Source organism: Balearica regulorum, chromosome W, assembly GCF_011004875.1.
Source record: "Balearica regulorum gibbericeps isolate bBalReg1 chromosome W, bBalReg1.pri, whole genome shotgun sequence".
Taxonomy (NCBI): Eukaryota; Metazoa; Chordata; class Aves; order Gruiformes; family Gruidae; genus Balearica; species Balearica regulorum.
In genome coordinates, this window is record NC_046219.1 from 25,191,026 (window position 1) to 25,214,892 (window position 23,867).

The 23,867-nt window shown below is 41.5% G+C and overlaps 1 protein-coding gene across 1 annotated transcript in view; it reads left to right on the forward strand.

Moving 5' to 3' along the window:
* Nucleotides 1-23,867, forward strand: part of LOC142599162 (E3 ubiquitin-protein ligase UHRF2-like) — a 135,262-nt gene that overhangs the window by 88,175 nt on the left and 23,220 nt on the right. The window contains 5 exon segments of the mRNA XM_075738924.1: nucleotides 2,337-2,460; nucleotides 2,816-2,923; nucleotides 7,712-7,816; nucleotides 21,066-21,172; nucleotides 22,649-22,811. Of these exon segments, the coding sequence (XP_075595039.1) occupies nucleotides 2,337-2,460; nucleotides 2,816-2,923; nucleotides 7,712-7,816; nucleotides 21,066-21,172; nucleotides 22,649-22,811 (607 nt within the window).

Below are 23,867 nucleotides of genomic sequence, written 5' to 3' on the forward strand. Positions count from 1 at the left end.
TAAGGTTGGAAAAGACCTCTAAGATCATCAAGTCCAACCGTCAATATTTTAAGTACTTCAGAAGTTTTAACATTCTATGGAAGTAAATAACTTAGTGTACTATATTACATCAGCTGCCTCATATTGAGTAAGTTTGTTTATAGTTCAGTGTCTAATGCCCTACATTTTTTCCTGGGCTAATATATTTCAGTTTCTCCAGACTCCAGTTATATTTATATCTATGTGCAATTTCAGTTATGACATTTGGTGAGGGTTTTTTCATTGTGCGTATATATGCACACTGAGATGCTTCTTCTGATTTAAAAGGAAATAGACATTTCCTTTTGAATATCCTGAACTGAAAAGAATTTTACTCATATTTGCTTGTTTGGAGAAACTGCTGAATTTGAACACTATCTAGAAAATATTTTCAATACATATTGCAAATATGTATGAGTTGTTGGGACTAAATAGCAATTATTGTCTGTGTGCTTCCCATTTCTTATATATGCAAAATGATTGTGTACACAGGTATATATAATCTTTATTCAGCAGTCTTTGTTGGACAGCATGTGAATCCCAGCTATCCCCAGGTTTTCTACTTTTGTGCACAGAAGACTAATCTGCCCCAACATCCATTCACATCCTACTAATTGCTTATGGAAGTGAGCTGAAGATCTTAGTGCTTCCAAATCATGCATTGGAAAGCATTCTCTGCTATAGCGCTTCAGAGTTGGTCACAGTTCTTAAACAGTGTTCTTTTGTGACTGTGCTTGACTTTTGGGTATAAGAACTGAGATGTTTTTTGACTACAGTCATCCAGAATATTTAAGGGAATATTATTTATGATCTGTCCTCTGACAGTGCATCCATTCATCTTCAGGTCCCCTTACTCCTAAAAGACTCTATACAAGTACTCCAGCAGCAAAAAGTAATTTTGTGTTCCAATATTAATCACAATAAGGTTACAAAAAAGAAAATATACATGCTCCAATTTTTATTTTTTTAAAAAGAACAACCCTCAAAACATGTTTGAACAGGAAAGAACATAGCCTGAATGTCAATGTCCAGGTGGAGTTTGCCTAGTGGAAAATTATGGAAAATTTCTTCTTTACCTTTAAGTTGAACAAGTATGATTTGGAAATGATTGATTTAGTCTATATTTTTTTAATTTTTAGAAATTTAGAATACTTTTACATTATTTCTTGGTTTTGGTGTAATAAGCTGCTTTAAGAGTACCAAGACCCCAAGTGTTAAATTGAACTGTGAATTGTGACTGTTCTGTAATAAGGATCTGTATGAATTCTAGGTTGCAAATAAAAACATGATTTGAGGTAGCTCCCATCTTCTTAGAGGATTTAGAGTGTGTACACAGGCAATTCTTGTGAAAAATCTGTACGCAGTGACTTGTTGCCCTATGGTAACTAGTTCTTCTGTTCATACTCAAAGATAAAAAGTATATAGTAAAAGGCATTATTATTATTAGTAATCTAAATATATTGTTGTTATTATTATAGATCAGACTTCTTCCACTAGTGACTTTTGGACCAAACTCAGCCCATGGAAGCCAGAAGCCTTTGCCTTGGCACTCCTGGAGTGGGGAAAAAAGTGCTGTTAGAAGCAATAAAAGGATCTGTGTGCTTCCTTCCTCCCTTTTGCCTTAGCCATTGTTTCCTACAATCTCCTATCCTTTTTCTACCATAATGGTTTTATGGTGGCTGGAATGAGTCCCAATGACATATGAGGCAAAGAAATATATAGAAATGGAGTTTAATACTCTTCCCATTTGTTTGAGTACTCAGTCACATTCCTGATGCCTTAGGCATGGTGGGGTAGGATAAGGATGCATGTGTACATGTATGCATGTTTTGTGGTACCCTAGGGCTGTTCCGCATCCAGCTGTCTGAACTGAGATTTGGTGCAGTAAAAGCAGATTATGAGTGGGCAGGATGTGGAAATTAATCATGAGCATTAGTCAGCATTAGTCAGTGGTATACTATAATCTCATTTCTCCTCTTTGTTATGTGATCTGAACAAGCAAGGAAAAGAAGAGAAAATGAGGAGGGAATACAGAAAACATGGGGACCTCTTGTACATCACATGAGAAAAGAAGTGTGAAATGTTTAGTCTCTACTACCTTACCTTAAAAAAAAAAAGTCTTGTTTTAGAAGTGGACAGTATCTGTTCTTGTTGAGTTTATTTTTTCGGCCTGAGATCTCAGATTTTAAAAACGGTCATATATTTGCTAGCTTCAAAATATTTAGTCAGGATGAACAAATTTGACACTATTTTTCTTAGAAGAAATGTATTGCCATTATTACTAAGTAATAAAGAATTTACTGAAACTTTTATTTTAGGTATTGTCCTTCATGCAAAAATGATTCTAATGAAGTTGTAAAGGCTGGAGAAAAACTCAAACAGAGTAAAAAGAAAGCAAAGATGCCATCTGCCAGTACTGAAAGCCAGAGAGACTGGGGCAAGGTAGAGTGTATTATTTTAATTTAAAAATAGCTCACCATTCATGTATGTGTTACATCTTTAACTACATTTATATATACATTACATAAAATTCAGTACAGGATTGAACAGATGATACAGCAATGTTGAATCCTGTATGCTATCTACTGAAACTTAAAACATCTGAAGAATTATTAAGATGACTAGAGGTAAATACATAAATTAAAATTAATTAATTAATTAAAACTGCTATTGACAATTTTTATATTAATATATTTTGAAGTATTTACTATAATGGTTGGATGTCTAGGTATCTGCATCAGCTTTAATAAATTATTTTAAACATGATAAAATTAATTCTCTCCGATGTGTTTTTTAGGGCATGGCTTGTGTTGGTCGCACTAAGGAATGCACTATTGTCCCTTCTAATCACTATGGTCCTATACCTGGTGTCCCTGTTGGGACAACCTGGAAATTCAGAGTTCAGGTATGTTTTTAGATTTGTAATTGAAATAAATCTGAATAATAGGTTCAGTTTGGGCACAAAAATGATTTTTGCATTGGTAATTGTCTTGTTCACTAGGAATAAATATAGTGTATTTTAATTCTAATATTCAAAATACTGCCAACTATAGTTGAATTTTAAGTATACTGATTTGAAAATACAACTTAATTGCAATTGCAAAAATAGTACTTACTATTTTAAAGGGGAACCTGCTATAATTAGGATGGACTTATATCTCGTATGTTAAACTCCCAACTGAAATAATAAGAGGAAGTTGAATATTTTCTGACGTCTACTGCTATGGAACATGAACCAATCTATCCCACTTATGGATATAGATTATAGAATTCAGTAAATATTTGACTGTATCCAGTGGTGTCTCTAAGGCTTATTAGCTGGTCGGGATACCCACTGAGGGCTACTGTGCAGGTGCAATGTGGTTCCTGTTTCAGTACATACGTCTCTTCCAATGTGTTGTGGTGCCAGGCTTGGTGCTAGTGTGCATGCTATCCATACTTAGCACAGGAAAGAAATAAGATTTTACTGAGGGTTCAAAAGTTCTTGTGGGGGTGGAACCCACTGTCCCCAAGCTAAGAGCCACCTCTGACTGTATCACTATAAATTGATTACCTGTTCCTTTTGGGTCATACACAACTGACATCAGCACCTTCCTTTAGGTTGATGAATGTTTTAAACTAATACAAGCCAGTATTGACTACTGAAAGAAGTGATCCACCCAGCCATGTCCACTTCTTGCACTACCCCTTCTGTTTTCTGTCACAAATGTTTCTCAGGCCATATGATAAACTATATTAGAAAGTAATCTGGCAGAAAAACAATCCTTTGTGAGGAAGGGTAATTTTCCCAATCCATTTCACTTTGTGGTTATACAAATAATGTGTCAGCACAAAGGTAGCAGGAATGAGCAATGTGGAGAACAGCATATTTCAGGAGTATTCCCACCATAGCCAGAAGAATAGCCAGAGACTTTTTCTTCCCCTTGGGAAGAAACACGGCAAGAACCAAAAGCCTCTTCTAATGTGTTTTCCCACCCATTGCCTCCAGAGAGAGTACTTATAAAAAAACCCCCCTGTTTTTCTTATGGAAAATGGGTGTCTGAATAATTTTGGATTTGATATGACATACAAGTCTTCAGACTAAAATGGTCAACAGCAGAGGTTTTACCCCTTAGCAAGTTTTCAGTTTCTCCCCTTAATAGAATTCACAGGAAACAGCTGACTACTAAACATGTTCCTTGAATCTTGTCTAACTTTGGTGCTAATGTGAGCACTACCATCAATACAGATATTAGAGAATAGCAAAGCAAAAGCAAATTAATTTTCTAATGTAAAATTGCAGTGTTAATGTCAGTTATTCATTGATTTTACACACAACTACTCATTTGAGAAAATTAATGTCTATTCTTATGGTTTTTGTGATATTTTTATTTATCCCTACCATATTTGAAGAACTTTTCTGTGAAGCAAACTAAAATAAATACTTCAAAACATATTTATACTCTGAAAAAGTACTTTTGTAATCATTAATCTTTAAATTAGTTTCCAGGTAAATTATATTCTCTTAGATAGGGGAAGTTTTAAAAATCAGTTCTGCAAACTCAAGATCTCTGAATCCAGCCAGTATCAGCAGGAATAAAAGTTAGGATTTCATCTCTTTAAGGATTCCATTGGTGACATACAAGCTCAAATATATCCCATAACTCATTGCAAACAGGAATATGAGTAAAGAGGTTTCTTCTTTTTCTCAGAAAATTAAGCACATAAGACTTATAATGTAGGAGATGATAGATATTAGAAGAAAAGTTATGATTTGTACATAATTATTTAATAATGGCTACATATTAACTACATACTTTTTAAAAAGATCAACATTTTTCCATGTGAAAGGTTACACTTATTTCTGATTTGACTGGGTTTTTGTATGAAAATGTGTTCTTAGCAGATTTATGAGAATTTAGAAGGAAAATGCTGTAAATGCTGTCTCATGGTTTTCTTCCTTTTCTCATGCAACAAGCTGCTTAGGAATATTTAAATGTGGTATATTATATTGTGGTGGGTTGACCCTGGCTGGAGGCCAGGTGCCCACGAGAGCCGCTCTATCGCTCCCCCTCCTCAACTGGACAGGGGAGAGAAAATATAACGAAAGGCTCGTGGGTCGAGATAAGGATAAGGAGAGATCACTCACCAATTATCATCATGAGCAAAACATACTGAACTTAGAGAGAAAATTCATCTAATTTATTATCAAGCAAAACAGAGTAGAGCAATGAGAAATAAAATCAAATCTTAAAACACCTCCCCCCACCCCTCCCATCTTCCTGGGCTTAACTTCACTCTCGAATTCTCTACCTCCTCCCCCACCAGCGGCACAGGGGGACAGGGAATGGGGGTTGCAGTCAATTCATCACACATTGTTTCTGCCACTCCTTCCTCCTCAGGGGGAGGACTCCTCACACTCTTCCCCTGCTCCAGCATGGAGTCCCTCCCACAGGAGACAGTCCTCCACGAACTTCTCCAATGTGAGTCCTTCCCACGAGCTGCAGTTCTTCATGAACTGCTCCAGCGTGGGTCTCTTCCATGGGGTGCAGACCTTCAGGAGCAGACTGCTCCAGTGTGGGTCTCTCCCATGAGGTCACAAGTCCTGCCAGCAAACCTGCTCCGGCGTGGACTCCTCTCTCCATGGGTCCACAGGTCCTGCCAGGAGTGGGCTTCCCACAGGGTCACAGCCTCCTTCAGGTGTCTCCACCTACTCCAGCGTGGGGTCTTCCATGGGCTGCAGGGGAATCTCCACCATGGGCTGCAGGGGAACAGCCTGCTTCACCATGGTATTCTCCACGGGCTGCAGGGGGAATCTCTGCTTTGGCACCTGGAGCACCTCCTCCCTCTCCTTCTGCACTGACCTTAGTGTCTGCAAAGTTATTTCTCACATTTTCTCACTCTGTCTGGCTGCAAAAACTGCCACTAGGTTTTTTTTCCCTTCTTAAATATGTTATCGTCACAGAAGCACTACCACTGTTGCTGATTGGCTTGGCCTTGGCCAGCAGCGAGTCCGTCTTGGAGCTGACTGGCATTGTCTCTATCAGACACAGGGGAAGCTTCTAGCAGCTTCTCACAGAAGCCACCTCTGTAGTCCCCCCACTACCAAAACCTTGCCATGCAAACCCAACACAATATATTATGAGTGGTCATGTAGTATGAAGGCTTACAACCCTCTTTTCTTTAGAAGGAAATTGACTTAGAACTGTTTCTGGATACAGCATCCAAAGGGCAGAAATTTTAAGTCAGTCAAATTCTGGATACCTCATAAAAATGAAAGAAGAGAGAGGAATAAATTAAATGATGTTTAATGGAATGGGAGAGAAGGGAGTGGTAGTGAGGCCTGTGCTGTTCAACATGTTCATAAATGGTCTGGAAAAGTTGACAAATAACTAACAGTGACAATGCTAAGTTGTCATGGATAGTAAAGATGAGGGGGGAAAAAATAATAACTTCTCATAGCTGATAAAAGGCTTTCAGCTAATTATTATCATTTAGGAAAGAGAACTTGTAATAGATAATTTTTTTAATATGTCATCTTTGTGCTCAGTAGTGGTCAGAAACATAATCAAGTGTTAGAAATTATTAAGAAAGGAAGAGGAAAAACAATATAATTATGAAAAACAAGGATGATTAAACATCTGGAATGGCTTTCGTACAAAAATTGTATGAAAGATGTTATGCTACAGAGGTTATTAAAATTGAAGAAGGTGAATAGGGAAAAACTGTATGTTCTTTTTTGATGCAAAAGGAGGGGGGATCAAATGAAATGATCAGGTGCTAGATTAAGAATGAATGGAAGCAGTACTAATTCATGTAATATGCAGCAATACTGTGAACTTTTTCCTATAGGATATTGTGAAAGCTGAGTGTGCAAGAGTTCAGAAATCAAGTAGATAAATTAATAAGCATTGGTTGACTTCCATGAAGTGCAAAGGTTATGCCTTTGGCTCAGGAAATCTAAGCCACACATATCTGGAAAATTTACACATAAATATCATTGTGCACTTGCACAGTCAGTTTTCACACTGACCAGCTATCTGGTTTTATTTGTTGTCAGAGACAGGATATTTGGCTAGCTGGAACTCTGGTTTGATGCAGTTTGATGACTGTTATATTCTTATGACAATAGCAAAGCAATGCAAAATCTTATAAAATTTCATAAAAGTGTGTGTGTGGGGAATACAGGAGTGGGGCAGAGCTGGAAAAAGACAAAATGTTCAGAGATGAAGGAAGGCTGTAAATGTGATTGCATTTTCTTGAGTTGGTTAATTTTTAACAATACTTGACATAATTTTCACAAAAAAAATTTGACTCACGATGATCTTTCTTGAATAATTATTTATATAAATTTAAAATACTACTGAATTGGAAAGATAATCTGTATCTTCTTTGAATGGGTCTAAGCAACCATGCATCTGGTCTTAAACGTTGCTTATGGCAAGAATCGTGAAGATTTTTCCTAAGGGGCAAAGTGTACCTATTCATCTTTGTGTCAGCACTGTTCTATATTGTCCTTTCTTTTCATTGGATGTCCTTTCTTGTGTGGTTTTTTTTCGTTAAAAAAATCTAAAATTTCATAAAATTATTTCCTTTAATGGCAATCCTGTTACAGAAACATACTTATGGAAATAATTTTTAAGCAGAAAAATTATTGCAGAAGGCCAGTTGTTTCAAAAAGTTATTTTAAAATTTGTTCATTTTAATACTCAAGGTGAGTGAAGCAGGTGTTCACAGACCCCATGTTGGTGGAATTCATGGACGCAGTAATGATGGAGCTTATTCACTCGTACTAGCTGGAGGATTTGAAGATGAAGTGGTATGTCATTTAGTCAAATCACTAATACGTTGTTTTAAAGTTTATAAAGATGAAAAATGGTGTCTATTGCTGATCCTAAAATTAGTACTTATGAAAATATGAGTATGCAAAAATTACTACTGCCCAATATCTAAGTTGCTATGTTTTACTATTTTTAGAATAAATTTTGAAATATTTTTTCTTAAAGAATATTCTTAATCTCATATTAATTACATCTGAATTTTAGAATGTTTATGGAAATCAAGTTACAATGTTCTTATATAGTCTGAATTTATTATCATTTAAAATCTTATATTTTACAAGTCACAGAATAACAGAATCATTGAGGTTGGAAGGGACCTATTGAGAGGGTCTAGTCCAACATATCTGCTCAAGCAGAGTCACCTAGAGCAGGACTGTGTCCGGTCAGCTTTTGAATATATCTATGTATAGAGACTCCATAGTCTCTCTGGGCAGCCTGTTCCAATGCTTGGCCACCCTCATAGTAAAAAGTGTTTCCTTATGTTCAGACAGAACTGCCTGTGTTTCAGTTTGTGCCCATTGCCTCTTGTCCTGTCACTGGGCACCAGTGAAAAGAGCCTGGCTCTGTCCTCCTTGCACCCTCCCTTCAGGTATTTATATACATTGATGAGATCCCCCCCTGAGCCTTCTCTTCTCTAGACTAAACAGTCCCAGCTCTCTCAGCCTTTCCTCATATGTGAGTTGCTCCAGTCCCTTAATCATCCTAGTGGCCCTTCATTGGACCCCTTTCAGTACGTCCATGCCTCTCTTGTACTGGGGAGCCTGGAACTGGACACAGCGCTCCAGGTGTGGCCTCACCAGTGCTGAGTAGAGGGGAAGGATCACCTCCCTCCATCTGCTAGCAACACTGTGCAGCCCAGGTTATCATTAGCCTTTCTTGCCACAAGGGCACATTGCTTGCTCTTGTTCAACTTGTCCACCAGGACTCTAAGGGCCTTTCCTGCCAAGCTGCTTTCCAGCTGGTGGGCCCCCAGAGTGTACTGGTGCCTGGGGTTATTTTCCTCCAGGTGCAAGACTTGACATTTCATTTTGTTGAACTGCATGAGATTCCTCTCAGGCCCTTTCTCGTCTGTTGAGATCCCTCTAAAAGGCAACACAACCCTCTGCTATATCAAGTGATGTACAAGTGATATACTTCAAGTTCTGACCTGGTCATTGCTTTTACTGTTGTCAAGTTAGATAGATCAAGTTAAGTGTTGTCAAGTGTGGTGGTTTAACCTTGGCTAGACGCCAGGCATCCACCAAGCTGCCAAGCTGAGAAATAGTAAGAATTATTTTGTGAATTTGAAAGTAAGAATTTATTTTCAAAATAAATTAACATTTGTAACACAGATATTCGTTACTTTGAGGTACTGTGAAAGATATGATCACAAAATGCATGGTTAAAGTATTTATTGAAGTATTTATTCATCAAATGAAGTGGCTCAAGGTATTTTACTTTTTCCTTGAGTTGCAAAATTGATATTGTAGTTGTTATCACTGGTTTTGAGTTGGGGTCAAAAACTATGTTTACTTTCTTTGTGTATAAATTTTGAGATCCATAATTCTGCTGGATTGAGGTAGTGTTATTAAGATGTTAATTTTCATTCAGTGTTGTTCAGATTAACAAAGTTTGTTTCTTCACTAAGCGGCTTTTGCATAGGGAATCATATGATGCCTCAACAGTGAGGTTTGGAATGTCTTGGAGAATACTCTTGTGCATACTCTTGCATAAGATTCTGAGAGTATATAAATACATATATATTTTATAGGGTAGTTCTAGTGACTCAAATGTGACTCCAAGCTAATATACTTGTTGCTTAGATTCTTTCTTTAATCTAGGTCAATCAAATCTAGTACCTAGAATGTGGCATTAATAAACTGCTTTATGAAACAGTCCACTGTCCATTTTGGATAGTCTGTATCCACATCAATCTTGTGTTTGGGTAATCAGTTCCAAGGTGTCAGTATGGTTGTGTTCTACTTCCTTGAAATTGTAGTTACAGCATTAATAATATTTAGATCTCTATATTTGTCTGGAGCTTATGATGAAGATCCAGAACCTCTGAACCATTGCTTAATGTTTATTCCTTAATGAAAATGCTAGATCAGTTGTACCAGTGCCAAAGATGAATTTCCAAGACTGATTAATTGCTCATTGAAATTATTTTAGATACAAATGAAGTGGCAATAAGAGCTTCCAATTTTAGTCAACACTTGTTATAACCAAAGGTCTGGGTAAACTGCTAGTCAAAATGGTATGTATGATCTGTATCTATGCTAGCTAGATACCTACATCATCTGGATCCAGTGTGAGAACTGTTACTGATGTGCTAGGTACAAAGGAAATGCTGTATCACATATAAATGTCTTGAAATATGCCCTGCTGACTCTGTTGCTAAGGGCGCAGGTCCTTTGAGATGTTCTAATTTCTGTTTATATTGCTGAGGATCCAATATCAGAAACTCGCTAGTCATTACACTGAGAATCTGTCTAGTGTGAGCTGAAAACCTGACATTTGGTATCCATTTTTATACATGCTGCCATGGTTCCAACATCTCTTAATTGCCATGCTGAGTCGGCACCTATTTGGAACTAGTGTTTCAATGTGAGACATTTTGAGTGATCTCTCTACTATGGGAATAGCTAACAAGCATCTTCCCATTCATTCCAATTTGTTATCTGTTTCCTCTTCCCACTTCTGATATTAAGGGCATATTTTACATTATTTTGTTATATGGTATTTTTAAAATTCATACTTTCTTGTTACGGGTATTTCAGATTCTTAGGTAGACTATTATTTTCTGTTCTGCAATAGTTTCCTCTCCACCTTCCTTTACATATTGTTCCATATTGTTGTTACCTTTCAGTTTATACAAAATGCTAATACCAAAAAAAATTATCTTTCTTGTATCATTTTGTGAAATCTCTCCCTGTCTCCTGGTCTTCAAACCCCTCATTGTCTCCTTGTCTGTACTTGCATTGTGTTGAAGATTACTTTCACAGCCTGAAAAACCCTATTTTATTCTTTCAAACAAGAGTCCTATATTTAAACCTTGTCTTGGATTTAATAGCTTCTTTTTAAAAAAGGCTTTTATTCTGGTTTTGTGATACTAAAGAAAATCTTAACCTTTAATCATATAATATTTCATATATTGACAGATACAGGTTTTTGTGTATATATGAGACTAAACAAGTCATAGAATCATACAGTCATAGAATCACAGAATGGTTGAGGTTGAAATGGATGTCTGGAAGTCATCTGGTCCAACCCATCTGCTCAAGCAGGGTGACCTAGAGCTGGTTGCCCAGGACCATGTTCAGATGGCTTTGAATATCTCCAAAAGAGAGGTTTCACAACCTCCCTGAGCAACCTGTTCCAGTGCTCAGTCACCTTTACAGTAAGAAAGTTTTTCCGTATGTTCAGAGGAAACCTCCTGTGTTTCCTTTTGTGCCCATTGCCTCTTCTCCTGTCACTGGACATCACTGAAAAAAGCCTGGCTTCGTCTCCTTTACACTCTTCCTTCAGGTATTTATATACATTGATAAGATCCCACCTGAGCTTTCTCTTCTGTAGGCTGAACAGTCCCAGCTCTCTCAGCCTTTCCTCATAGGAGAGACACTCCAGTCCCTTCATAATAGAGAGAATAGCATCGACAATCTTACAACCCTTTAGATGCTGGGAACCTGGCTGGGGGCCAGGTGCCCACCAGAGCTGCTCTATCACTCCCCTCGTTCACTAGACAGGGGAGAAAAAGTATAACAAAAAGCTTGTGAGTCAAGATAAGGACAGGGAGAGATCACTCACTAATTATCATCATGAGCAAAACATACTGAACTTAGAGAGGAAACTCATCTAATTTATTACCAAGCAAAACAGAGTAGAGGAATGAGAAATAAAATCAAATCTTAAAACACTTCCCCCCACCCCTCCCATCTTCCCGGGCTCAACTTCACTCCCGGCTTCAACCTCCTCCCACCCTCAGCAGCACAGGGGGACGGGGAATGGGGGTTACGGTCAGTTCATCGCACAGTGTTTCTGCCGCTTCTTTGTCCTCAGGGGGAGGACTCCTCTCATCGTTCCCCTGCTCCAGCATGGAGTCTCTCTCACGGGAGACAGTCCTTCATGAACTTCTCCAACATGAGTCTCTCCCACGGGGTGCAGACCTTCAGGAGCAGACTGCTCCAGCGTGGGTCCCCCACGGGGTCACAAGTCCTGCCAGCAAACCTGCTCTGGCGTGGGCTCCTCTCTCCATGGGTCCACAGGTCCTGCCAGGAGCCTGCTCCAGCACAGGCTTCCCACAGGGTCACAGCCTCCTTCGGGTGCCTCCACCTGCTCCAGGATGGGGTCCTCCATGGGCTGCAGGTGGAATCTCTACACCCCCTCATCCTTCCTCCATGGGCTGCAGGGGGACAGCCTGCTTCACCATGGTCTTCACCACAGGCTGCAGGGGAATCTCTGCTCTGGCTCCTGGAGCACCTCCTCCCCCTCCTTCTTCACTGACCTTGGTGTCTGCAGAGTTTCTTACATCTTCTCTCTCCAGCTGCAAAAGCTCTCTCTAGCTGCAAAAGCTCTCTCTAGCTGTTTTTTTTTTTTTTTCCTTCTTAAATATGTTATCACAGAGGCACTGATTGGCTTGGCCTTGGGCAGTGGTGAGTCTGTCTTGGAGCTGGCTGGCATTGGCTCTGTCAGACACAGGGGAAGCTTCTAGCAGCTTCTCACAGAACCCACCCCTGTAGCCCCCCCCTCCCCGCTACCAAAACCTTGCCATGCAAACCCAACACAGTATAGCATTGAACAGATCTCCGATCCATGAATAATACATCATACAGACACTGTCCATAGCAGAGATTCTCACATTTTGGTCATGCAAGCTATTATAGGTTTTTCTTATGAGGAAACAACACCATAACTTTTACTGTTAAAACAGAAACTATGTTCTCATGAGAACTGCTTGCTGCACTGTTAGATAAAGGCAGGGCCACGCAGGTGGTGTAATCACCAGTACCAAATGGGAGTTACATGCAGACTCTTCTGTTACAATGAGCTGGCTGAGTTTATCCTGTATCCAAGGGATTTGTGCAAGACAACACAGACCTGAAGGCCACGCTGTTTATGCAGCATGGCACAGCACAGCACAGCACAGGCCTGGGCCTACTCAGATTAACTGTTATGTGGATCACTAACTCCTAGATGTACAGTGGTCTTCCAGTCAGGTTCACTACACCTTCTTTGCCCCAAGGGCATGTTTCTGACTTATGTTCAACTTCGTGTCTAACAGGACCCCCAGGTCCTTTTCTGCAAAGCTGCTTTCCAGCTGGGCAGCCCCCAGCATATACTGGTGCATGGGGTTGTTCCTCCCCAGGGGCAGGACTTGGCACTTCCCTTTGTTGTCCTCTCAGCCCATTTCTCCAGTCTTCAAGTTCCATCTGGAAGGCAGCATAACCCTCTGGAGTATCAGCCACTCCTCTCAGTTCATTATCCAGATCATTAAGATGTTAAAGAAGTTGAAATCTGAGCATACTACAGAAGATAAATATTAAATGGAAACAAAATAGATTTGGCACCATCTTCAGATAGCCTAAATTCACATGAGTTGTAGTAGCTAATATCCTTGTGAACTGCTGCATGACTTCAGAGTTGAGCCTAGCAAATAGGAACACTATGCTTGAGGACATTGGTGGAATTTAAAGTCTTATTTTTTGATTCCTCATTACTTGTTTGTTAGATTCAAAACCAGGTATACAACAGAGGAACCAACACTGCAACAGAGAAATGTGATTTAATGTAATCTTATTTTGTGTCTGTTGTTCTCTGTTTGAGGCTGAGTAGCTTGTTGAGGCACTCCTATTAAAAATGTACCCAGCTCTAATATCTCCAAGGTTAGTGCTTCTACTGAGATAATAGAAAATTTATGTAGAGCAGAAGCTCATTTGATCTAAAACATGATGTACTTTACAAACAGGACAGTTAAGAAATAATCTTATGGAAACAACATAAGGAAAGAGGGAGAAAGACACAAAACATTAAGAGAAGAGAGAACACCAAAAAGCCTTGTTAGCTGCTGACAGAAAGTTTTGGCGCAAGGAAGCAAAATCAAGGTTTGGAAAGCAGAAGACAAATAGGATAAAATTTTAAGGTAGGAAAAATTTGGGAAAAGGTATGAGGAAGCAAGAAAGGAAAGATAAGAATGTGTTCTAGCAGCATTTTTTTTTTGACAATTACATTTTTTCTAAAGAGGGATTTGAGGCCTCTCATAAACAGTTGGAATGCAGATAACACTAACAAATTCCCTTTACTGACTGTTACCTTTTTCAATCCTTTCTTTGCCTGTCCAGTCCAGAATTTATGGCAGTATCAGTATCCTGAGCTCTGCCCTTAGATCCTGCTGAAATTTAAGCCTTCAACCCTCATCTGTCACACACAGGCTGTCAGATGAACATAGCACAAGTTGATAGAAAGATTCTGAATTGTCTGTAGGTAGAATCATAACTTAAAGTTATTGAGGAATCATGGTTTAATGAGTCACTATCCATAAGCAGTTCCTTAGTAGCTGGCTGTGTGTATATTCCTGGCATATTCCAATTTCACAGTAAAATGCATTATCTCCTGTGGGAGTACATTGTGTACATTTTTTCATTCTTCTCTCCTAGTCTGCCAGCATCATTCCTGTGTGCCAGAAGCTGTATTTATGCCCATACTTACCTTACTCTAATGACTATGTGGCCCCATTCCTTGCCAGGCTAGACTTCCTTTTTCCGTGCTAGCAACTGTATATTCTTCCACTCTCTCTCTCCCTGTTCTAGGGATTGCTAGTTGTATATCCTATTTTACCTTATATCAGAGGTTTGATGTCCTTTCCATTTAATCATAGAATGGTTTGGGTTGGAAGGGACCTTCAAAGATCATCTAGTTCCAACCCACCCTGCCATGGGCAGGGCCACACTCCACTAGACCAGGTTGCCCAAAGCCCCATCCAACCTGGCTTTAAACACTTCCAGGGAGGGGGCCTCCACAACCTCTCTGGGCAACCTGTTCCAGTACCTCACCACCCTCACAGTAAAGAATTTCTTTCTAACATCTAATCTAAATCTACCCTGGTTTAGCTTAAACCCATTACCCCTTGTCCTGTCACTACATTCCCTGATAAACAGTCCCTCACCATCTTTCCTGGAGGCCCCCTTCAGGTACTAGAAGGCTGCAATTAGATCTCCCCGGAGCCTTCTTTTCTCCAGGCTGAACAACCCCAACTGTCTCAGCCTGTCCTCATAGGAGAGAGGCTCCAGCCCTCTGATCATTTTTGTGGCCTCCTCTGGACTCGCTCCAACAGCTCCATGTCTTCCTTGCACTGGGGCCCCCAGACCTGGATGCAGTACTCCAGGTGGGGTCTCACAAGAGTGGAGTAGAGGGGCAGGATCACCTCCCTCGACCTGCTGCTGGTCATGCTGTTTTTGATGCAGCCCAGGACACGGTTGGCTTTCTGGGCTGGTAGCATGCATTGTTGGCTCATGTTGAGCTTTTCATCAACCAACACCCCCAAGTCCTTCTCCTCGGGGCTGCTCTCAATCCATTCTCCACTCAGCCTGTATCTGTGCTTGGGATTGCCCTGACCCATGTGCAGGACCTTGCCCTTGGCCTTGTTGAATTTCATGCGGTTCACATGGGCCCACCTCTCCAGCCTGTCAAGGTCCCTCTGGATGGCATCCCTTCCCTCCAGCGTGTTCACTGCACCGCACGGCTTGGTGTCATCGGTGAACTTGCTGAGGGTGCACTCGATCCCGCTGTTCATGTCGGTGACAAAGATGTTAAACAGTGCCAGTCCCTGAGGAACGCCACTCGTCACTGGTCTCCACTTGGACATTGAGCCGTTGACCACAACTCTTTGAGTGTGACCATCCAGCCAATTCCTTATCCACCGAGTGGTCCATCTGTCGAATCCATGTCTCTCCAATTTAGAGACAAGGATGTCGTGCGGGACAGGGTCAAATGCCTTGCACAAGTCCAGGTAGATGTCATCAGTCACTCTTCCCTTGTCCACCAACACTGTAACCCCATCATAGAAGGCCACCAAATTTGTTAGGCACGATTTGCCCTTCGTGAAACCATGTTGGAGGATCTGCTCCATGATCTTGCTGGGCACAGAGGTGAGACTGACTGGCCTGTAGTTCCCTGGGTCTTCCTTTTTTCCCTTCTTAAAAATGGGGGTTATATTTCCCCTCTTCCAGTCAGTGGAAACTTCACCAGACTGCCAGGACTTCTCAAATATGATGGAGAGTGGCCTGGCCACTTCATCCGGCAGTTCCCTCAGGACCCACGGATGCATCTCACCAGGTCCCATGGACCCACATTTTCCCTTATCTTTTTTTTATCACTGACATACCTATAGAAACTTTTCTTGTTGCTCTTGATGTCCCTGGCCAGGTTTAATTCTATCAGGGCTTTAGCTTTCCTAACCTGATCCCTGGCTGCTCGGACAGTTTCTCTGTATTCCTCCCAGGCTACCTGCCCTTGCTTCCACCCTCTGTAGGCTTCCTTTTTGTGTTTGACTTTGCCCAGGAGCTCCTTGTTCACCCATGCAGGCCTCTGGGTGTTTTTGCCTGACTTTTTTCTTTGTTGGGATGCATTTCTCCTGAGCTTGGAGGAGGTGACCCTTGAATACTAACCAGCTTTCTTGGGCCTCTCTTCCCTCCAGGGCTTTGTCCCATGGTATTCTACCAAGCAGGTCCTTGGAGAGGCCAAAGTCTGCTCTGTTGAACTCCAGGGTAGTGAGCTTGCTGTGTGCCCTCCTCACTGCCCTGAGGATCTTGAACTCCACCATTTCATAGTCACTGCAGCCAAGGCTGCCCTCGAGCTTGACATCCCCTACCAGCCCCTCCTTGTGGGTGAGAACAAGGTCCAGCATGGCACCTCTCCTTGTGGGCTCCTCTGTCACTTGGAGGAGGAAGTTATCATCAACACATTCCAGGAACCTCCTGGATTGCTTGTGCCCTGCTGTATTGTCCCTCCAACAGATATTGGGGTGGTTGAAGTCCCCCATGAGGACCAGGGCTTGTGAACGTGAAGCTGCTCCTATCTGCCTATAGAGGGCTTCATCTGCTCGGTCCCTCTGTTTAGGTGGCCTGTAGCAGACCCCCACTATAGTGTCCCCTGTCCCTGCGCTCCCTTTAATCCTGACCCATAGGCTCTCAGCTGGCTCCTCATCCATCCCCAGGTGGAGCTCCATGCACTCCAAGCTGGTCATTGACATAGAGGGCGACAGCCCCTCCTCTTCTGCCCTGCCTGTCCTTCCTAAAGACCCTGTATCCTTCCATCCCAACACTCCAGTCATAGGAGCCATCCCGCCACATCTCTGTGATGCCAATAAGGTCATAGCCCTGCAGGCGTGCACACGTCTCCATCTCCTCTTGTTTATTCCCCATGCTACGTTTCCCCCTTCCTCCAAATCAGCACCTCTGTTCTTCTTTAATATGGTGAGGGCTCTAAGTTACTCATCAGTCCTGTTTTCTTCCTTTTCCAGCAACTGTGTTGTCTTTCCCCACAATTATTTTCTGTCTGATGTTTTGGCATGTGAAGTTCTTTTGAGAAGATGAGCAGAAATGAGATAAGGGGTACTGTTATACTGAAAAGTGCTAAGAGATGCCATCCTCTGGTTATTTGATCTATAACAATTATCATAGAATCATAGAATCATTTAGGAAAGGAACCTTAAGATGATAGAGTCCAACCATTAACCTAACACTACCAAGTTCAACACTAAACCAGGTCCCTAAGCACCACATCTACATGTCTTTTGAATACATCCAGGGATGGTGACTCAACCACTTCCCTGGGAAGTCTGTTCCAATGATTGACCACTTTCGGTGAAGAAATTTTTCCTAATATCCAATCTAAACCTCCCCTGACACAACCTGAAGCCATTTCCTCTCATCCTATCACTAGTTACTTGGGAGAAGAGACCGACATCTACCTCACTACAACCTCCTTTGAGGTAGTTGTAGAGAGCAATAAGGTCTCCCCTCAGCCTCCTCTTCTCCAGGCTAAACAGCCCCAGTTCCCTCAGCTGCTCCTCAGACTTGTGCTCCAGACCCTTCACCAGCTTCGTTGCCCTTCTTTAGACGCACTCCAGCACCTCAGTGTCCTTTTATTGAGGGGCCCAAAACTGAACACAGTATTCGAGGTGCAGCCTCTTCAGTGCCAAGTACAAAGGAACAATCACTTCCCTAGTCCTGCTGGCCACACTATTTCTGATAGAAGCCTTCTTGGCCACCTGGGCACGCTGCCAGCTCATATTCAGTTGACTATCCACCAATACCCCCAGGTCTTTTTCCGCCAGGCAGCTCTCCAGCCACTCTTCCCCAAACCTATATGGTTGCATGGGGTTGTTGTGACCCGACTGCAGGACCCGGCACTTAGCCTTGTTGAATCTCATACAATTGGCCTCAGCCCATCAATCCAGTCTGTCCAGATCCCTCTGTAAAGCTTTTCTACCCTCAAGCAGAACACTCCAGCTCAACTTGGTGTCGTCTGCAAACTTTCTGAGAGTACACTCGATCCCCTCGTCCAGATCATTGATAAAGATATTAAACAGAACTGGCCCCAATACTGAGCCCTGGGGAACACCACTCATGACCAGCTGCCAACTGGATTTAACTCCATTGACCACAGCTCTTTGGGCCCAGCCATTCAGCCAGTTTTTTACCCAGCAAACAGTACACTCATCTAAGCCATGAGCAGCCAGTTTCTCCAGGAAAATGCTGTGGGAAACTGTGTCAAAGGCTTTACTAAAGTCTAGGTAGACAACATCCGCAGCCTTTCCCTCATCCACTAAGTGGGTTACCTTGTCATAGAAGGAGATCAGGTTAGTCAAGCAGGATCTGCCTTTCATAAACCCGTGCTGACTGGGCCTGATCACCTGGTTGTCCTGTACGTGCCATGTGATACCACTCAAGATGATCTGCTCCATAACCTTCTCCGGCACCGAGGTCAGAGTGACAGTCCTGTAGTTCCCCGGATCCTCCTTCCGGCCCTTCTTGTGGATGGTTGTCACATTTGCTAACTTCCAGTCAACTGGGACCTCCCCGGTTAGCCAGGACAGCTGATAAATGATGGAGAGTGGCTTGGTGAGTACTTCCACCAGCTCCCTCAGTACCCTTGGGTGGATCCCATTCGGCCCCATAGACTTGTGTGTGTCTAAGTGGTGTAGCAGGTCACTAGCCATTTTCCCTTGGATTATGGGGGCTTCATTCTGCTCCCCATCTCTGTCTTCCAGCTCAGGGGCCTGGGTACCTGGAGAATAATTGGTCTTCCTATTAAAGACTGAGGCAAAGAATGCATTAAGTACCTCAGCCTTTTCCTCATCCTTGTCACTAAGTTTCCCCCTGCATCCAATAATGGATTCTCCTTAGCCCTCCTTTTGTTGTTAATGCATTTGTAGAAACATTTTTTATTGTCTTTTACCATAGTAGCCAAACTGAGTTCCAGTTGGGCTTTGGCCCTTCTAATTTTCTCCCTGCATAACCTATCAACATCTTTGTAGTCCTCCTGAGTTGTCTGTCCCTTCTTCCAAAGATCATAAACTGTCTTTTTTTCCCCTGAGTTCCAGCCAAAGCTGTCTGTTCAGCCAGACCAGTCCTCTTCCCCGCCAGCTCGTCTTTCAGCACATGGGAACAGCCTACTCCTGTGCCTTTAAGATTTCCTTCTTGAAGAATGTCCAGCCTTCCTGGACTCCTTTGCCCTTCAGGACTGCCTCCCAAGGGACTCTGCCAACCAGGCTCCTAAACAGGCCAAAGTCTGCCCTCTGGAAGTCCAAGGTAGCAGTTCTGCTAACCCCCCTCCTTACTTCTCCGAGAATCGAAAACTCTATCATTTCATGATCACTATGCCCAAGATGGCCTCCAACCATCACATCACCCACAAGTCCTTCTCTGTTCGCAAACAACAGGTCCAGCAGGGTACCTTCCCTAGTTGGCTCACTCACCAGCTGTGTCAGGAAGTTATTTTCCACACACTCCAGGAACTTCCTAGACTGTTTCCTCTCTGCTGTATTGTATTTCCAGCAGACATCTGGTAAATTGAAATCCCCCATGAGAACAAGGGCTTGTGATCACGAGACTTCTCCCAGCTGCTTATGGAATATTTCATCTGCCTCTTCATCCTGATTGGATGGTCTATAACAGACTCTCAGCAGGATATCTGCCTTGTTGGCCTTCCCCCTCATCCTTACCCATAAGCACTTGACCTTATCATCACCATCATCAAGCTCTAGACAGTCAAAACACTCCCTAACATACAGGGCTACCCCACCACCTCTCCTTCCTTGCCTATCCCTTCTAAAGAGTTTATAGCCATCCATTGCAGCACTCTAGTTGTGCGAGTTATCCCACCATGTTTCTGTGGTTGCAACTATATCATAGTTTTCCAGCTGCACAATGGCTTCCAGCTCCTCCTGTTTGTTGCCCATGCTGCGTGCATTGGTGTAGATGCACTTCAGTTGGGCTATTGATCCTGGAACCTTGGGGAGAAACCCTAATTCCTATGTGACTGTTCTCAGTCGCTTCCGTGGTTTCTAATGCATCAACAATCCTTGCATCTTTGCTGCCGCATGGATCTCCATCCCTTACCCCCATTGAGATGGCTAAGGTGCAAGTGCTTAAAGCTGTAATTCTGCTAAAAAGATAGCGTTCTATTTGTTCCTCACTTTACTTCTCCTGGATTTCCAGTTTGCCCTAAATCTGTAGCATTTTGCCCATTCACGTGTAGAACACTGAAGGGGTATAGGACAAGTAAGTATGTATGCCCAGGCCTTACATCTATCTTATCTCTTTGTTAGGTCCAATGGCTAAAATCTAACTTTGACTAAAGAATATCTTCCAGAGTCATCTAATTTTACTTTGAAGGCCTCAAAAGTTTGAGAATTCCCTGTTTCCCATGGAAATTAGTTATAGTGGTTAATTATAATATATAGTTAAATATGTGCCTTTCATTCGACTTTGACTTAAGCATCTATCCATTTCTTCTTGCTTTATGTTTGTCTGTTAGATTAAAAAATATTTTTGTATTCAGTATCCATGAAGGCACCTTCATGAAGGTATTTGTAGATAATCTTTTTTGCTAAACTTAACAGACTTTGTTTTTCTTTGCCTCAAGCAATTGTTCTTGTTTGAGTAAACAGAACCAATGAAGGAGCAGGTTTTCAGTTCAGATGTTTTAATATGGAATGCTAAAATGGAGGATAATCTTCTTACACAGGACCGAGGAGATGAATTCACTTATACTGGGAGTGGAGGTAGAGATCTTTCTGGAAATAAAAGAATTGGAGAACATTCATTTGATCAAACATTAACACACATGAACAGGTAAGTTTTTAAGACTAGGTTTAAAAAATGTTCCAGACCAAAGAGTTGAGTTTTATTCCTTTAATTTAAAAATTATATTTTGTAAAATTTGTTCCCTCTTATACATCTTCCACTACTGTAAACAGTGGTGCCTCCTGCTGTTTAGAGGCATTTTGTCGAACGTGGCGTTACGTTGATTTAAAGAATTATTCGTAACTGATGAAAATATATTGCTATATTACAGGTTCAGCTGGTGGCTATGTATCTAGTTGAAACTGTCCAACACTTCTTATGAGAAGACTTGGTTTTCAGTTGATTAGAAGTTTGCCAAACTTAAACCTTTTAAGGTGAAATTTTCTGTGCTGGGTGTTTGTCTCAGATTGTTCTTATAAAGTTTCATCTTAAATGATTTAACAATTTATGAAAGTTAGATATGAAGAAAGTATGTTCATTTGCCCATACTAAAAGAAATCTTACATATTTTTGATAGCCTTTAGTGCCTTCATACTTTGTATGAAGAACAAGGAATTAGTATTGCTTTGCCTTTAGGTTGTGTGTTTTGATGTCCCTGATAAAAGTTGGCCTATTTTTTTTGCCAAAGTATAGGCAAAAACAATTGACTGAAGAAAAAAAAAAGTTTGAAAAAATAAATTAGACGTTTGCTTAAAGTATATTTATGCTCTGTAAATAGCCTGCCTAAACATTGGATGTGCTGTGCTTCTGTCAAGCACCAAAATTGAGTGGGGAGGCATTCTTTCAGGCTCTGTGCTGGTACTCAGAGGAGAAAGAAGAAAAGCCTGACTGGGATACTGACAGAGGAGGAGGAGATAGATGTAACAGAAACAAGAGCATGGAAATAAGAAAGACAAAAAAATAGATTTGGGCAGCAGGTTTATCATTTTTGTGGTGTTTACTGATATTTATTCTTTTCTGAATCTTTGATGAGCCATCTATACTCTTCTAGATCAAAATACATAGAAAAGAAGAACATTATGGTTTGCTTGTCTCTGAATTAGTTCATGGCATTTAACTCATAAACTTAGGTAGTTAATGGATTAAGAGGAGTAATATTTGTTACAGATATATTTTTGGATAATCACTATGTACTTTTTTCTACTTTTCATAATGTTTATCAATTCATGCACACTTTAAAAGCCTAAAAATATTCAGTAATGTGAACTAGAGAGATAATTTGCCATTCTTACAATGTTTTTAAATCCTTCCATGTTACTTGAGAAATACTTATTTTTAAAAATGAAAAAATATTAAACCTGAAGGGATTGGTTTCTTTTATTTAACTATATTAATTGAGTTTTAATCATGAACATTTGGAACTAAATATATTGTATTCCTATTCCTAATGTCACACATGGTAGAGTTGATCTCAGTGCTTCCATCAGTATTGCAGTCTACTGAAGAATTCACTGCGAATTCTTCTGCTTAGTAAAACATAACTGGATAAGACCAACAAATTTGATCGTCAAATGTGATTTTCAGAGCATTGGCCCTTAACTGTGACGCCCCATTGGATGATAAAAATGGAGCAGAGTCTAAGAATTGGAGAGCTGGTAAGCCAGTCCGAGTAGTGCGCAGTTCAAAAGGACGACGGATCAGCAAATATGCCCCAGAGGAAGGCAACAGATATGATGGCATTTACAAGGTATTATGATTTTTACCGTATATATAGCATTACATTTTTCTTAAGACTTTTTTTTAAAGTCTTTTGTGTGTTACATCGCAAATTCTTCATTACTATTTTTGAAGGAATAATTTTTTTGTTACCATGAGGATGGTTTAGCCTACCTCATTCTGTAGTGAAATGAAATGGAAGTATTCCATTCCATTCCATCCCAACTGTGGCATTGACAGATTGCGCAACAGTTCACGTGGATGTATGTGCAGGAAGGGCTGTGCACTCTGCCAGTTATCAGGCTGCTTCCTGCTCTGCTCACCCGCAGGCTTAGGCTGCAGCCCTGATGGTCACCCCGGCTAGCTGTTGGCTGTGCAAGCCTACCCAGCAGCTTGAGGTCTCCAGGGAATTAGAAGGGCTTATTAGGCAGTGCTTTGAGATTGTTGGAAGCATAGTGGGAGAGACCAGGCAAGGGCTGCGCTCTGCAGCAGACAGGAATCAGCTACCTAGTCAGGCTATCCTGGGACAAGTGGAGGAAGCTGCTGTCCAAGTGGAGGGGTGCAAAGACTGTACCCCACACTCCTGGGTGGAGGAGGATGAAAGCTCCACCTGTGCAAGGTGTGCTCTGGTGGAGTCACTTCAGGCAGCAGGTGGAGGAGCTGCAGGAGGAAGCTAGCAGGCTATGCTGTATTAGGGAGGGGGAACAAGAAATAGAGTATATTTGAGACCTTGCAAGAAGAAATATTAGGGTTCCATGGCACTGACCTCCAAGGACTACCAGACAAAGAGTGTCAACAGCAAACAGACAGCACCTTGGAGAAGGAGGTGCCATGGTCTCTTGTGACTCATGGCAACAGGACATCACTCCTCCCATTTCCTCGTATGTACCAACCAGCAACAGATATGAAGCCTTGGCAGCAGACAAAACCGATGAGCAAGATTCACAGGGAGAAACCACACCAGCAGCACATACTAAAAGCTGAAAAAGGAAGTGGCGAGTCCTAGTAGTGAGTGACTCTGCTGAGAGGCACCAAGGCACACCCATCTGTCAGCCTGATATACAGTCAAGGCAAGTTTACTATTTGC